Source organism: Melospiza georgiana, chromosome 21 (assembly GCF_028018845.1).
Source record: "Melospiza georgiana isolate bMelGeo1 chromosome 21, bMelGeo1.pri, whole genome shotgun sequence".
NCBI classification, from domain to species: Eukaryota; Metazoa; Chordata; class Aves; order Passeriformes; family Passerellidae; genus Melospiza; species Melospiza georgiana.
The window spans coordinates 7,684,458-7,701,138 of NC_080450.1; the positions used below are offsets into that span (position 1 = coordinate 7,684,458).

At 40.7% G+C, this 16,681-nt stretch overlaps 1 protein-coding gene across 1 annotated transcript in view; it reads left to right on the plus strand.

The window, feature by feature from the left end:
* OGFOD3 (2-oxoglutarate and iron dependent oxygenase domain containing 3) overlaps window positions 1-14,920 on the plus strand; it is a 36,802-nt gene extending 21,882 nt beyond the window's left edge. Inside the window, exons 8-9 of the mRNA XM_058038858.1 lie at window positions 3,611-3,734; window positions 11,203-14,920. Coding sequence (XP_057894841.1) covers window positions 3,611-3,734; window positions 11,203-11,351 — 273 coding nt within the window. The 3' untranslated portion in view covers window positions 11,352-14,920. The remainder of the gene's footprint in view (window positions 1-3,610; window positions 3,735-11,202) is intronic.
* The last annotated feature ends 1,761 nt before the right edge of the window (window positions 14,921-16,681 follow it).

Genomic DNA, 16,681 nt, shown 5'->3' on the forward strand with positions numbered 1-16,681 from the left:
GTGCACATTTCCCAAAATTTCTTCTGTTTTTTTTTTAGCCTAAACATGTCCATGATCACTTTATAGCTATTCTTGTTCTTTCTCCCAGTTCTACATCCTCCCACCCCCATGCATTTATGGGTAGGAATCATATCCCTTTCCAGCCTTTATTTCTCTGAGCTGAACAAGCCAAACCTAATTATTCTAATTATTTATCCTTACCTGCAATGTGCTCTCCATGTCCCCAACCCTCCCCTGTACTTGCAGCCCTCTCTGGCCCTGAGAGCAGCTGCTGTCTCTTCTAGCAGACTTTTCACCTTTCTTTTCTTCCCCTACATTTAATAAAACACATCAAAAGATCCCATTTCTACCCTGGGACAGCATCATTTCTGAAAATTGAGGAGGTTGATTGTCATTTCTGCTCAAAGCCATCACCTCAGCTCACCTAGAGCCCCATGCAATTCAGAGATGTGCTCTTTGCTCTTTTATTGTCTAATAGACACTGCCAACAACAGCACACTGGAAGGGCTATCAGGGTTATTCTGGGGCTTATCTACACAGAATTAGGTGAAAGCTTACAGGAAAAGAGAAGTTTTGACTCTTTTTCTGCAATGCTGATTGCAAAAAGTGAATTTTCTTCTGCGCTGGAAAGCAGAGGATGCTGTCCTAAATCTCCTCAGGAACTGCAGACCTCTTGAATGATCCTACAACTGTTTAGTTGCATAGAAATGTGTCCCTCAAAAAAACCCACTGCAAAATGGGGCTGGCTAATCCTGGCAATTAGTTCTATTTATAAAATAGCCTTTAAAGAAGACTATTATTTATTATTTATTTATTTATTTAAATATACTCATTATGAGCATTTACCATTAAATATTATCTGTGTTTGACTTTTTGGATAAGGACAATTAGGTGAAGGCTTAGAGGAAAAGAGAAGTTTTGACTCTTTTTCTGCATGCTAGACCAATGCTGATTGCAAAAAGTGAATTTTCTTCTGCGCTGGAAAGCAGAGGATGCTGTCCTAAATCTCCTCAGGAACTGCAGACCTCTTGAATGATCCTACAACTGTTTAGTTGCATAGAAATGTGTCCCTCAAAAAAACCCACTGCAAAATGGGGCTGGCTAATCCTGGCAATTAGTTCTATTTATAATAATGAATAGCTTTTAAAGAAGTGTCATGTAAATATCATTATGAGCATCTACCATTAAATATTATCTGTGTTTGACTTTTTGAATAAGGAGTGTTCAAAATAGCACACTAACCATATGACATAGCAGGCTGAATGGAATTATCTGCATTTTTTTCTCTTGTGTTGTTTACAAGGAGCTGTAGAAATTTGATTTGGAGCTGTGTGGCTTTTAGTGACAGCTTCTCTCATATAGTTTGATCTTTTGGCTCAATTATTAATCTGTCTGGTACTGGAAATCATTGCCAGGGTAACAAATATATTTGATATACATGGAGAGACTTGTAGCATTATAAATAACTGAGTTTAATTTAATGCCTGCTTTCCATAGTGTTGCATTTCTCAGGCCTGGTTGCTTTCTGAGAGTGAGTAATGAATAAGGACAGGAAGAGCAAAGCCATTTTCTCTTGCACACTTCATTCCCCAAATTAGTCATCTCTAGCAATCAGGTGTGTTTGGTTAGGCTAAAATGGTTGGTTCTTAGAAGTTTAGAATTGGTAAAACCACCTTGGAGAGTGCACTGGAGGAGCAAAGATTGCTGCTCCCCTGAAGAGTTGATAAAAACAGTTCTAATGCATTAAATTAAAGTTGAATGAACTTCTGCACTGGCTGGAGCCTTCCTTAAATCGATTGGAAGTTTCTGTCACCAGGTCAGTGAAATGGAAAATGGCTCTGCAAAGCTGATTTGCATGGGAAGGGCTTTAGAGTGGCTGGTCTGAGGTGCTGCACTTGCTCATTAATTCCCATTTATTGCCTTGTATTGCTACCAGGGTCTGGAAAAATATGGAGAGAAGGGGATCACTGTAATATTTCTCTCATTTTTGTGGTTTGGCTTTTTTCCTCTGAGGCCTTATGGTCAAAATAATAACATGAGTATGAATGGAAATGTCTTCCTATTCCATCTGCTGTTATGTTCTCTCTGGTCCTGCCCTTACAGAAAAAATGTGTACAACTGCTCCTGAGCCAAAATTTAACTGGCACTAATGAGTATAACTTGAAACATGACTGAAAATATTTAGAAAACTTCTAAGTTTGGAAGTTCCACCTACCTCTGACAGTCACCAGGTCAGTCAAAACACTCTGCAAATTCTGTGTATTTATACAGTACTACTGTGCTGCACATTTCACTGCTTGACAGTGTAATGCTGAACTTTTGAGTTGAGATGCACAAAGAAATTGGAGAACCCAGCCATTGATTTCAAGTATTTTTTTAATTGCTGGTGACATGTAGATATGAAGGGAAATATTTCCACAATCAGCTAAAGTCAATGTTAAATATTTAGATAGCTTCACTCTCAGTATTAGTATGTAGTATTTATTTTCTCAGTGTACATATCAACCAAAAATAATGCTTTAAAAGGAAGGAAAAAATCACCTTGCTGTACTTAAAAGTGGGATGTTTGGTCTGTAAGCTGAGAAGAAGCAGAGACTTCCAGAGTTCAGTTTGAAGGGTTTTTGTCACCATCATATTTTCTGGAAAAATCCCTTCACCAGGGATATCTCTCTTGAGAAGCCTCAGAGAAAAAGGAAAACAATATTATGTCATTTGCTTCTCCTGTGTTTTGCTGCTTTGGAATGTGGTTTGGAGATTGTTTACCCACAGGTGATTGTTTCACTGGTTTCATGTGAATTGTTTTTATTTATTGGCCAGTCAGGGCCAAGCTGTGTCAGACTCTCTGGAGAGAGTAATGAGTTTTCATTATTTATTATCTTTTAGCCTTGTGTCTGTATCCTTTCTGTATTCTTTAGTGTAGTATTCTTTTAGTATAGTATTCTTTTATTTAATATAGATGATAAAATAATAAATTAGCCTTCTGATATCAGTGGAGTCAGATGCATCATTCCTCCCTCCAATGGTGGTCTCAGAAAACACAGCAGGTTTTAAACAAAACCTGTATGAAAAAGAGTAGAAACTCCCTCAACAAATTATATTTACTTGGAAGTTCTGATTTACTGTGAATCTCCTGTGTGATAGTGGTGAAAAAATAGCAGTGAGGTATCCAGAAACCTTATACCCAAGATTAATCATGGGTGGAAATCATTAATCAAGTGTTGTTCTTCTGCATATTAACCTCCTGGTGAAATTTTATCTTGGAATAGCAGAAACCCTGTCTTTTTGATACTGTGCACTTCTGACACTGTTGTTTTTTGCTCTTGAATGATGGAAATCAATCAATCAATAATCACTTCTCTAATGATGGAAACTGTAACAATAGAATTAATAAACATGACATGCTGGTCTTGCAGTGTTACAAGAGAATAGACTAATAAACACAGATAATCCTAGAAAAAGGTGTTCTTGGTTTTCAAAGACCCCTTTATTAAATACATGAAAAAACTGAGAATCAGCAAAACCCACCAGATCCATCTGCTCAATTAGCCATGCTCTGCAGAGATAAGATCAAGAATTTGGTAAATTTTGGTAATTTTGGCTTCCCCCACAGGTGACTTATGGCTCTTTTGACTACACTTCTCTGCTCTATCTCTCTGACTACTCCAAAGACTTCGGGGGTGGACGTTTCGTGTTCATGGATGCAGATTCCAACAAGACAGTGGAGCCCCGAGCAGGTACGAGCCAGGCTGGCTGCAGCTTCTGCCATTTATTGACTTTTCTGGGCTGGCAGCTGCTGTGGGACTGGGTTTGTGGCAGCAGGAATAACGTGGGGTAGTGGAGCATGCTGTGGTCAGGTTGATGACATCAGAAATAAAGATTAGAGCAGGTTAAAATACAGCCACGGTTTGTAATGTGTGGTGTTAAACCACCAGAAGTGACTTCCTGGGAAGATGTAGGGCTTAGAAGAGGTGGCCAGTTCTGACATTCTGACAGCTTAGCAGGTGGGAAATAGTAATAATAGTAATAATTTTAGATTCTTAGCTTTAAGACATTTACAGCATAGTGTAGCTAAAGCTGATAGGCGAAGAAACACTTATAGTATATTAGGAAATAGTTTGCTTCTGATTGTGATAGCATGAATTATAACACCTGTATTGTCTCACCCTTCTCAAGAGACTGAAAATAGAATAAAAGGTTCAAAACACCTCTCAGTTGCCCCATCTCTGAGTCAAAATGAGTTTAGTGTGACAACTGTGCAGCAAGAGCAGAGCTAACTGTCACTGCAGCAAATCCAAATTAAAGCAATTTATTTTACACTGGCCTGAAATTCCATTGCTGCTCAAGGTGGGGCTTAAAATACCCTGTAATGGCTGGGGGTGGGTGTGAAGGTGATGGATTGTCACAGCTCTGCTGGAGCATGGTGAACCAGGATTACTTGGCTATAAATCCATCCCTGCTTCCAGGAGGTCTGACAGGGATGAGCCTTTTGATGGCTGTCACTTATAAATAAATAAAAAACCTTTCAGGCTGGTTTGAGATTTTTTTAATATGTGGATAATTTGAAACTAGAATTACTCTGGGTCTGCCTAGAGAGGAGCTCAGCCTCAGCTCATCTGTCTGGCAGGTGAGTGTTGAGCTTCCAGCAGTGTTACCTTTCATAATGCAAGATCAGCCACGCTGCTGCAGGGAAGAAGAGAAAATGGGCAACTTTATATTCCTGTTCTGTTCTGTCTTTTTTTCTTTTCCAAGGCAGAAAAGATGGAAATTTACTCATTTAAAGAGCCTCAGTAATTGTCTGCTGACAGTTGTTACCCCAAGCAGAGCTGACTTCAGATTGTTGCTGCCTGCAGATTGGGATGGGTGTTCTTTGAATTCTGGATCACAGTGATGCTGCTTTAGATTAACTCTGAGATCACCTGGGTTTGCCAGCAAGAACTGTGTGTTTGATTATTTTGTCTTTCATGACTGGAAGTAAACCCTAAACTGAAAGCTTCATGTTTTGCAAAATGCTGCTGCCAGTATTTTGAAAGGGAACACATTAAACTATTTTTCAGATGCAATTCTAAGATTACCAAATCTCTATAGCTGTAGATATCACAACTGAATTCTAGGTGTGTGAGGAGAGCTGTCTCAGCCTGGCTGCAGTGTGCAACATGCCCCTGACTTAATTTCCTAAAGTCTGTAACTGTGAAATTGCTTCCATTCAGCCCCATCTATTCATTTTCAGGTTTTCTGCTGCAAGGTCTTTGCTCTTGATGTTGTTTTGGGGGAAGAAGGGGAAGCTGATGAAATCCAGAATTTTCTTTTTGGCTGTCCCTTTGCCAGGGGCGTGTATGGGCAGTGAAACAAAGCAATGCACAAATATCCCTCATGGACACAGGAGAAAATTAATTACACTTTTCTAACACATCTCTGTTCTCACGGTTGTCAGGGCTCCTCTGATTGTGTCACAGCCTCTGGTGCACAATCCCCACTGACATCCTGTGAGCAAAGCAGAAAAGCTTGAGAGGTGAAGCACAATGTGAAGGCATTTGCACTTATTTTTCCTCTTGCTGATAAAATGTGTTTTGTGAAGGAATGACCCCAGGCTGTTTTCTGTTGCTGGAACAAGTTGATGTATTTTTCATGTTCATAATGTTCCTCTGCAATGTTTTTTCTCTCCTTCTGTCTTTTTGGCTTTTCTTTGTTTGTTTTGTTTTACGCTTCTTTTGATCCTTTGTGCTTCTCTTGCCACTCCAGCTCCACTTTTAAAACCACATGTTGATGAGCTTTCATGCTTCTCTTTTAGGAGCTCCAGGCTTTTCTAGGGATGACTGTCATAATCACTGGTTCAGTTTTCATGCTTGACAACTAATTTACTTTTCTATATTGCTAATGCCACTGCACTCCTAAAAGCTGGCACTTGCCTCACACTTAGCCTGCATTTTTGGGGACCTGATTCTGAGAGCCAAAATGAGCAGGTTTCTTTTTCTGTGAGCAGCAACTTGTCCAAGTGTCAGTGGGGAGCAGAAAGGCATTGTTAGTGATGCAGCAGAGCAGAAAAGCAGCAGTTGGAAATCCAAGAAAAAGCAGTTAAAGCATTGTGGGATGTCCTGTGTTTGAAATGCTGCCTGGACAGGTCCCACTGCTGCTGCAGATGCATTTGCAGCACTGCTCTGGTAAGGATCAGGGAGAACTGTTCTGCCAGCAGTGGAGCCTAAATTAAAATGCTTTTCACTTCCCTCAGTGGACATCACTTGCACATTACCTAAGAAGTCTCTAAGTCCTGACTCTCACATAGTTCACTGAACAACTCTCTAATTTATAGGATGATCTTTAACATCCTCTAGTTTGGTTGTTAGCAAACATTAGCTTTAAGAAGGAATTGTGATTTATTAACATTGAGGCTCTTCAGATTATTTTTTTTAACAGAAATGAACAAGCCAGCACCAGTTCAAGTGTACAGACCTTTGGCTAATTCATAACCAGACATGGCATGAAGGAACACATCTTTCTTGTGTTCTGATGGGCTTCAGAAGTGAATATTTGTCTTTTGACTTCAGTCAGAACCTCTCTCTGCTACAAGAAACTCACTGTACTATGAGGAAGAAAATTCTTAGTGCTGAGGGATATACAACTTTGAAAAGAATTTTTTTTGTGACAAAGAAACAGATCTAAAGTAGAATCTGTTCCTTTAAAATATACATGGAAATTCTGTTTCCAAAATCGTCATACTGGGATTTTTCCACCTCTTTGCACCAGGATTGGCTCAGTTTGAGAGACTGTAAGAACCAGAGCAACATTTTGAAAATTAAGCCCTTCAAAACAGAGCCCTTTCAATATTAACTCTTCTTGGTGGTCTGAGACATGTTTTAGTAATCTGCAAGATATAAGGAGGAATAAGAATAAATGGCAAATATCAAGGCTTTCCTTTTTCAATCACAAAATTGGTATTCTTTCTTCTGCTGCTAAACTTGTCAGTGTTTAAAGTTTCACATTTTAAAATTTCATTATTTTGCAGAGTCTTGTATGAATTTGGGGTCTGGCAACATTAGTCAGGTCCCAGACTTCACTTGATCATCAAGTGTAGATGAAACTGCTGTTGGAATGAAATCCCAGTTCTGGTTCTGTGTTCTTTATTTGCATGTGCATTTCTTGCTTTGAAGGTCAGCTTTGCTGCACTTCTTTTCAACTTACAAGGCAATTTGTTGTTCATACCAGTAATTTATTATACAAAGGCAGCAGGAAAGATCACAATCACTTCTGTGTGTTGCTGGGAGAAACTAATTTGTGGGGCAAAATGAATTCTGTACATTGGAGAGTGCAGTGTGACTTTAATCTCAAACTTATCTGGAACTGTAAAATATTTGATTTGAAGGTATAAGATATTTGGGAACCCAAATATCCCATACAAACAATCTCATCTTCCTCTGTATTCAATCCACATCCTCCAGATTCAGTCTAGCTCATGATAATCTGCCAATTCCAGCTTCACTTTTGCTCCAATCAGTAAAAAACTGCAGCACATCTTGAAGTTAAATCAATATCAGCTGAAAGCTGAGAATAATTTTAAAAAAAGCCAGAGAAGTAGCTGTCAGTCCTGGTGAGGAACAAATGGAGGCAGCATTAGCAGCTGCAGTAAGCACTAGCCATGCAGAGGATAGCAATTCTTAGTGATTTGCAAAACATAACACAAATTGTGCCAGGGACTGGTGAGGTGATTGCAGAGAGTGGTAGGAAAAGGAGAATCTGTTTTAGTCCAGGTTCCTTTTGTGGGATTTGCTTAAAGCACTTAAATTCTCCCAATTCATCATTTTAAAATAAATAATTGACTTACTTAAATAAATTTTATTGTGTGCTTGCAGAAAACATTATTACCAGTTTATTTGCCTAATGATGTGATGGGGTTTCTTGGACACTACATGAGAGTGAATTGGTGATTAATCCTAAACAGATGCAGAGGATGAGAAGACAACTGTTGTGCATTTTCCCTGGCAGTGCTCCTGTCTGGCTGTCACTCAGCAGCTGAGATGCAGCTTTTCCTTCTTTCCTGAGGAACATTTAGAGCTGATAAATGTTAGGCAGAGAGTGGAAGCTGTCAGTGCATGAGATGAAAGATCTGTGGTGCCAAATAAACTGTTCCTCCTTCCCTTTCACCAGACAGAGGAGTTGCTTCAGAGAATTCACAGAATGGCAGGGTTGATAGAGACCTTCAAGAATTCACAGAATCACTGGGTTGGAAGAGGCCTTCAAGGCCATCGAGTCCAACCCAGCCCCAAACCCTGGCACCCAGTGCCACATCCAGGCTTTGTTAAACACATCCAGGGATGGAGACTCCTCCACCTTCCTGGGCATCCATTCCAGAACTTTATCACCCTTTCTGTAAAACGCTTTTTCCTAATATCCAACCTGTATCTCCCTTGGTGCAGCTTGAGGCTGTGTGCTCTGGTTGTGTCAGTGCTGCTGCAGAAAGAGCCCAGCCCCAGCTGAGCACAGGCACCTTTCAGGAGCTGTGAGAGTGATGGGGGCAGCCCTGAGTCTCCTTTTCTCCAGGCTGAGCACCCCCAGCTCCCTTCCCCACAGTGTTCCCAGTGCCCCCCAGCCATGGGCAGTGCATGGGGCTGAGACCCTTCCCATTCCCCTAGCCCTTCTTTGCCTCCCTTCCATGGAGGAGAGCAGGGACACAGATGGAATGGGAATTAGTAAATTAACATTCTCTACCCTCTCTTTCAACATTTGTACTGATAAAAATAATGTACTGTGGAAAGAGTGTTCTTCTGCTTCAAAAATATTGTAAAGGAAGTAAGTTTAAGAGAAATTCTTCCCAAGTGAGGAAAAAGCATCTTTGACTATATAGCCTTGTTCAGTTACCCAGAGACCCCAGTTGATGTATATGGGAGCACACTGATACCATATATATGAAGACATATTTGTAAAAGAAAAAACTTTAAAGACATTCAGTATAGCCAAAAAAAAAAAAATCTGTTTAACTGGCTTAACACACTGAACCTTGTCTAGCTGTGAATTACTACTACTTCTAGTCAGAGATCAAACAAAACAGCTTGAAAGTCAGTTTAAGGCAAAGCTTTGGGTGAGCAGGTGAGGGACCAATAATAATAATGTACTTTAATGAAGTTGAAATATGGTTTAAAAGGGGGAAAAAAGTCGTGACACAGGGGATTTTTTATGGAATCCTTGAGGGCAGCACTGTTCTTTGCAGCAGTGGTGGGACAGGAGCACGATGCCTTCATTTAGTTTTTCATCCAGAAAAGCAGGACAGTGAGGTGGAAATGAGCTGTGCCCACAAATGGATCTGTTCTCTCCATGTCTGACTTCACCCATTATTGAGCTGCAGGCACAGAAGGGATGAAATTGCTGTGAAAGACTCTGAATGCACTCTGAGGATTAGATGTGAGCTGCAGCTGAACATGAAAGGGACTCAGGGGTTAGTGGGGAAACCCAGCCCCATAAAGCCAGTCCAGGTTTGTCCAAATCCCCCCTGGATGCTGCTCAGGAGGATGCAAACAAAGGAACTTCTGGATCTTTGGGGTCCTTTTAGAAGAGAAACCCAGTGATGTGCCTGGTGCCCACTGCAGCCATGGAGGTGGGGTAAGGGTTGGAATGGCTCATGTTGTTGTTGTGCAGACTTCAGGCAGGCTCCAGCTTTCAAACAAACTGGAATTTGAGCAGTGGAGAGAAAGCCTGAGCAGGAAAACCTCATGCTGTTGAGGTGAGGGAGCTGTGCAGGTGAGAAATTTTGGCTTCCTTGGGAGAACTGGAGCAGTCCCACAGAGCCACATCAGTTCAGAGTTACCTGTGGACATCAAACATCAAACCTGTACATTCTCAGAAGAGTTTATTCATGTGGGAATGCAGAGGGCTCCATTCTGCTGTCTCACTGAGAGGGATGGCAGTGTGCTCTGCTGTCAGCATCAAAGTCACTGCATTTCCATCTCACCTGGTGCCACCTGAGGCCCACAGTGTCCCCATGCAGGGTGGTGATGGTCAAGGCTTTGGGCAGGCCCACCCCTGAGCACTTGTATCTATAAAAAAGAACTGCCAAGCCCATGCATAGATGGAGTGGCTCTTCCTAAGGAAAGTGAATTTGGGCATGGCTGATGTGTGACTTAGTGATCAGAGCAGGCACAGAAAGTGATAGCAAACACTTGGTGCAATGCTGACATCTGCCATAGCTGCTTGGAACCTGCTGAGGTTTTGTCTCTGAAGGCTTTTTGCCACCTCTGTGGTGCTTCCTCCTCCTTTGGTTCAAAATCAGAGCCAGGTCTAGAAGGGGAGCAGGGGGGAAATCAGTTCACTTTGCTGACAGTCACTAAAGTTGCACTTCTTTGGTTTTAATTGAGGCAGCTAAGAACTGGCTGCCATGTTCTTGGCTTTTATAAAGTAGCTTTGGGTGGGATTTTGTGGCAGCAGCTCTCTGGCCACAGAGAGAAACACAAAACTTTCCCAGGCATTGCCTGACAAAGTCTGTGAGAAGATCAGAGAAAAGAAAGGGAAACAATTCTTATCCTAACTTGCTGCACCTGTTGTTGTGAACATGTGGAATGTGTTATGGAGATTTGTGTACCAAAGGGTGGTTTCTTAATTAGCTACTGGTGATTTGATTGGAGGACCAATCAAGTCTACCTGTGTCATAACTGTCTATAAAAGCACTGGGTTTCTTAATTAAGAGAGAGATTGATCAGAGCCTTCTGTGAATCAATGCTAATTATTACCCCCTGTGATGAAAGGATTGCATGTCCAGCTTTGTGGCACCAAGGATTGATGTATGTTTGAAAGGGTTAAAAGCTGTCAGAGTGCCGTGTAAGCTCAGCATGAAGGGTAATGTATGTTTGAAAGGGTTAAAAGCTGTCAGAGTTCAGTGTAAACTCATAGCATGAAGGGTTAGTGTATGAAGCTCATGGTATGAAGGATTCATTTATATTTGAAAGTGTAAAAAGGTGTCAGAATGCAGTGTAAGCTCATGGCATGAAGGGTTAATGTATGTTTGAAAGGGTTAAAAGCTGTCAGAGTGCAATATGAGCTCATAGAATGAAGGACTGATGTGTGTTTTAAAGGGTAAAAAGCTTTCAGAGTGCAGTATGAGCTGCACAGTTTGTCTGTGATCACCTCTGGGCTCCCGGCTCACTGGAGAGCAGCAGAGCAGTGGAGGGAGAGCTGCAGCTTTGGCAAACTCCACTGAAGGTTAAATGTTTGTCTTTGCAGGCCGGGTGTCGTTCTTCACCTCGGGCTCGGAGAACCTGCACCGGGTGGAGAGGGTGCAGTGGGGCACTCGCTTTGCCATCACCATCTCCTTCAGCTGTGACCCCCAGCACGGCATCGGGGACCCCGGGGTGACAGGGCACCATCCCTGAGTGCCCTGCAGGGACAGACCCCGGGGTGACAGCCACCATCCCTGAGTGCCCTGCAGGGACAGACCCCGGGGTGACAGGGCACCATCCCTGAGTGCCCTGCAGGGACAGACCCCGGGGTGACAGGGCACCATCCCTGAGTGCCCTGCAGGGACAGACCCCGGGGTGACAGGGCACCATCCCTGAGTGCCCTGCAGGGACAGACCCCGGGGTGACAGGGCACCATCCCTGAGTGCCCTGCAGGGACAGACCCCGGGGTGACACCACACCCCTGAGTGCCCTGCAGGGACACACCCCGGGGTGACAGGGCACCATCCCTGAGTGCCCTGCAGGGACAGACCCCGGGGTGACACCACACCCCTGAGTGCCCTGCACAGCAGCTCTGCATGACAGCAACCTGCAAGAAGAGAGGAGAAAGCAGCTCTCTGAACCTCACATGCAATCAGAACTGCCCAGCTCTGGGAACAGCTGTCACACATTTTGATTTCACAGCTCCTTTTCCATAATTATTGCAAATGGTGGCTCAAGGACCATCCTGAATTTGATGCATTCTGAAAATGGTTTGACTTCAAATGCCATGGGGACAGGCTGCAAAGAAGAGAGAATGGGCTCCACAAAAAGAGAGAATGGGCTCCGCAAAAAAGAGAGAACGGCCTCCACAAAGAAGAGAGGATGGACTCCACAAAGAAGCAAGAATGGGTTCCACAAAGAAGCGAAAGTGGGCTCTTCGATTTTTTAATATTTTTAAAAAATTCTTCAGTTTGAAAGATACAAACAATCTTTGGGCCATGCCTTGCTGTGACTCCCAGGCTGCTGTTACCTGTTCACTTCTTTGGTCTCCTCATTACTAATGTGGTGTAGAAGGTCTGACCTCAGTGAATTGAGCCTCAGTTAATTGAGACCTGAGTTAATTGAATGTTACTGTCTAGAGCACACCTTCTGTTGAGAGGGATGGATTCTCTGAGTGTGGCATCAGTGGGGAATACCCTGAGCCTTGAACTTTTTAAAAAATGTAATTACTACTGATTCATAATTCAGGAAGTCTCTCAGTAGCTATTTTTTGATTTCTCTTTTCCAGTTTAGTAAGAAGACTTTTTTTGTTAATGAGAATCCTGAATATTAAATTGCAGGTTCTTCCAAGAGGAGCTGTGTGCAAACTCATGCATAATCCTGCCAAATACTTTAAGGTTTTTACTGCAGAGATTTCTGTGGGTCAGGAGGTTGATAAATAAATGGTAGAAAACCCTATTTTCTTTTCAATCAAACTCTGAAATAACCACATTGATCTGGTTTATAACCTGGATGTATAATTTCTGGATGTATAATTTCTGTGAAACACTGAAAATCTGGGAATGTGCTTTGATTATTTTTTTTAATTTTATGCAAACGGTTTGGACTTTATAATGTCACCTTTTCTGGAAATAATAAATACTGGGGGGAATTACACTGAAAATCAATATAAAGAGGAGTAAGAGGACACTTGGGCTTGTGAGGGCTCTCACTGGGCACACCAGCAAGATTAGTCCTCTGTAATTTCATTTCTTTGTTCTGAATCTTAAAAACTCTTCCTTGTCTGTACTAACAAGGGAGAATTGTTAAATTGTCTGAATGCAAGGAAATATTAAAGTCACTTGGGTTTCATATTGAAATACTTGTCTTAAAGCCTGTTTTTTTTCCAAGGAATTTGCATTACAACATGTTTTAAATCTGTGTGAAGGCAGACCAAGATCACCAGCAGCTTTAGTGGATTGAGCTTGATTCAAATGTAGCTTTAAATGAGATTTAAATGTAGAGCAAAAGCCTAACATGAATGGCCCTGTGTTTGCTGGTTTCTCCCGTGAGTGGCACTTCTGGAGCTGCCCTCTGTCAAATCCTGCTCAACTAAACCATCTCAGCCCATGGGGGAAATCTCAGCTCATCTCCTCTTGGGTTTTCACCTTCTGAAGATCCCGTGTCCTGTAGTAACTGCAGCCCCTGGTGCATCTCCTGCTGGGAACTGATGGATGCTCAGAAATAAAATCAAGCTGGTTTTTGTCTTTTGGAGTTTTTAAGCCTCAGTAATCTGGTCATTATGATGACCAAACCTGTCAGCTGTGATTTGTTGGGAAATTGTGCACTGTGCATGGTAGGTGAGCTCTTCTCTGGAAAAAAGCCAAATATTTTGTATCTTTTAGTGCCACTGAGATTCTTCTGCTTAGAGCTTCAATATCCAGACTGCTGCAAGCAATGCCCAAATCTAGGGAGAATTTAAATGGCAAATGAGGAAATAAAGTGCAATCTAAAAGTTTCTGAAGGTGGCCTCCAGCAGGAAGCAGTAATTGCAGAATGTTCCTGGGGCACAGTGGAATTTGAATTCAATATAAATTATTCAGCTTAATAAAAACAAACTTGGTTGAATTTATTTTAGGCCACTTAAATACCCTGAATAACTTTTTATTAAGAGTCTCTCCAGGTAATGGCATGTAACTCTGAACTTGAAATAAATTAATTTCTGCCCTTTTGGAGGCTCTGCTGCCTGTTGCTACTGGGAATTGCAGGGCTCTGATTTTTAGAACTCTGACTGCTGCAAGGGCAGGATTTCTTCAAGAAATGAAGAAATATCCAAGTAGCATCAATCTGATGCCAAACTGCTGCAGAGAAACGTTCTTAATTGAGCAGAGGAGGTGTCAGAAGGTGGCTGGATGTGTCCCAGCTGTGTGAGGACCTTTCTGAAGAGTTAAAACCAACTCAGAAAAGGTCAGAGCTTGTGCAGTGGGAATTGGGGCCCAGTCCTGGTGGTAAAATTACAGCTTTGCACCTGAAAGCAGACTTGGTACAAGTGTCTGGGAATGCTGGGTTGTGTTGGGAAGGAAATTACTTGAAAGGAAAGGGAAAGGCTGCTGGTGTGAGAAGTCCCAGAGTAAAATAGGAAATGCAGCAGGAGGGGAAGCCAGATTTGAGTCCCTACAGTGAGACTGAGTGAAGCCTCCTGAGGACTTCTGGGAAGTTGTGCTACTTTTAAAACCATATTTCCATTCAAATGTTTTATGGAATATCAGGAACTTTTTCAAAATTGACAGGTTTTGTGGTCACATTAAGTTTTTAGTGTACACCTACCTTTCAGTCCTGTGGGATGCATTCAATTTTAATTTTTTTATCCCCTGTGATTGTTGGAACTCTGAGTGGACTTCTTGGCATTCCTCATGGATAACATTTTCATTGTGTAAGCAGTTGTGGAATCATTATGGCTTTGAATTCCTTGTAAATCAACTGAAGGTTTAGGAAGATACGTTTATATTGAGATATTTTTGAATATGTATAATCCACCTGAAATATTCTGCACTCTATCTCAGTTTCAAATCCAGAAATGTTTACAAGGATACCCAATTTACAAAATAAATATTTAAATCTGGATTTATACCAGAAATTCAACTTCTTGTCCTATTTTTAAGGTCAGCAGTTGTGTGCTTTAGGAGGCTGTAGCACCTAATAATGTGCACATTAAAATAAATCAGTTGAAAAGGCATTGATGGTCACTGTGATAAGGAAATCTGGTTTTTGGTTCTTCAGTTGCATTTCTTGTTATTGGATTGCTTCTTCATAGCTTTCCTTTGCCCAATAAAAGAAGATTGTATTGTTTTTAATGTAAGAATTCCTGGTGTTCCTTCTCCATTCAAATATCCTTGCACAGTGTTTGCAGGGGATTTGGTTCTCTCTGAGCTGCCCGTAGAGAGCTCTGTGCAATATTTTTGTCTTTTCTAAATTCTAAATTCTAAATTCTAAATGCTGCTGGAGGTCAGGGCTCCTTGAGTGGGGAGGAATAAATACAACCCATCTACCTTCTCCAAGTGAAAAAAAAGTAAAATAAAAATAAATTAAATAAAAATTAAATTAAATATTTAAAAATAAAAATAAAATAAAATAAAATAAAATAAATCCCAGCTCCCTTTTTTGAGCGTCTTGTGGAAATCCAAGCACACATTGCAGGAGCAGCAGAAGAGTTATTTCCCTTCTGAACCCCAGGTGGCTCTGGCACACATGGATTGTCTCAGCCTGGAAATGTGGCTGTTTTTTATCTTCTGTGAGTGCTGCTGGCTTTGGGCTAAAGTTTGTCAGGGTGGGCTGTGCAAAGGAAATAAATAAATGTCTGATTTCCCCAAAATTATAAATTTTTATTATTTTCTATTAGTATTTATTAATAGGAATTTTATTAATTTTTGTTCATATTTATTAATAGTATTTAATAATAATATTAAATAGTATTTCTATTAAATAAAAGTATTATTAAATACTTTATAATATATATATTATATATAATTTTATATATATTAAATACTTATAGATAATATATATTAAAATATATGTGATAAGTAATTGTATTAATAGTATTAATAGCATTTTTATTAACAAATAATTATTAAATTGTATTACATTAAATAGTATTTAATAGTATTAAATGTTACTACGACTATTAAATATTAATATTTATATTTAGTATTAATAAACACTAGTATTAAATATTACTATTGCTATTAAATGATATTTCCATTAAATTTTATTATTATGAATTTAATTAATCTCAAGTTAATCTTTAGTAGAATTATTTCTAACTCAATTGTTTGGAGATTTTTCATTCCTCAGCATTAGTTTTTTCCCAAATACTCCTATTTTTCTTCTAGCAGAAGCATTGTTCATGTTTAACCCAATTATTCCAGAAACATTTCTTTCCATCTTGCCTGTTTTCCTGTAAAGCTGAAATAACGACAAGGGGAGCATTATTGATATTCTTGTGTTTCCTGACACATCCTGGACAAGGAGGAGGGAATTTTGGAGCAGAGACCAGAGAGAGTCAGACCATGGGACCACTAGAAATGCCTTGCTGGAATAATTCTCACTCTGGGATCAATAAAGCAGCCTGGAGGTACCATCTGCTTTATTTTTGTAGTATTTAGATGCATCTAATTAAAAATGTCTTGGTTTGCTGCTGAATAATCCTGAGGCTGTCCATGGAACCCATGGTGGGTGAATCCATGAGCTGCCAGGTCAGACGGAGTGTTCAGAATGAGCTGCTCTGGAACCTTCCCTTTTCTGAAGGAAATATTCTGTTCATAGGGAGAAGCTGAGATTTGTGGAGTGCTCATGTTCCTGGGAATTTCTTGGAATAGTCCTTCAGTGTCCAAAAAATCTCATTTTAGACATGGATACCCTTCCTATTCTTTAATTAACAAACCACAGCAGCCCCTCCACCCCCTAAAAAAAAGCACAAATTGAGTTCCTGAGCCACGATTTTCCTGTTCAGACACCTTGAGGATTTATCTCTTTCTTGTTCCTCGGTTTATACAGTTCATTTCAGC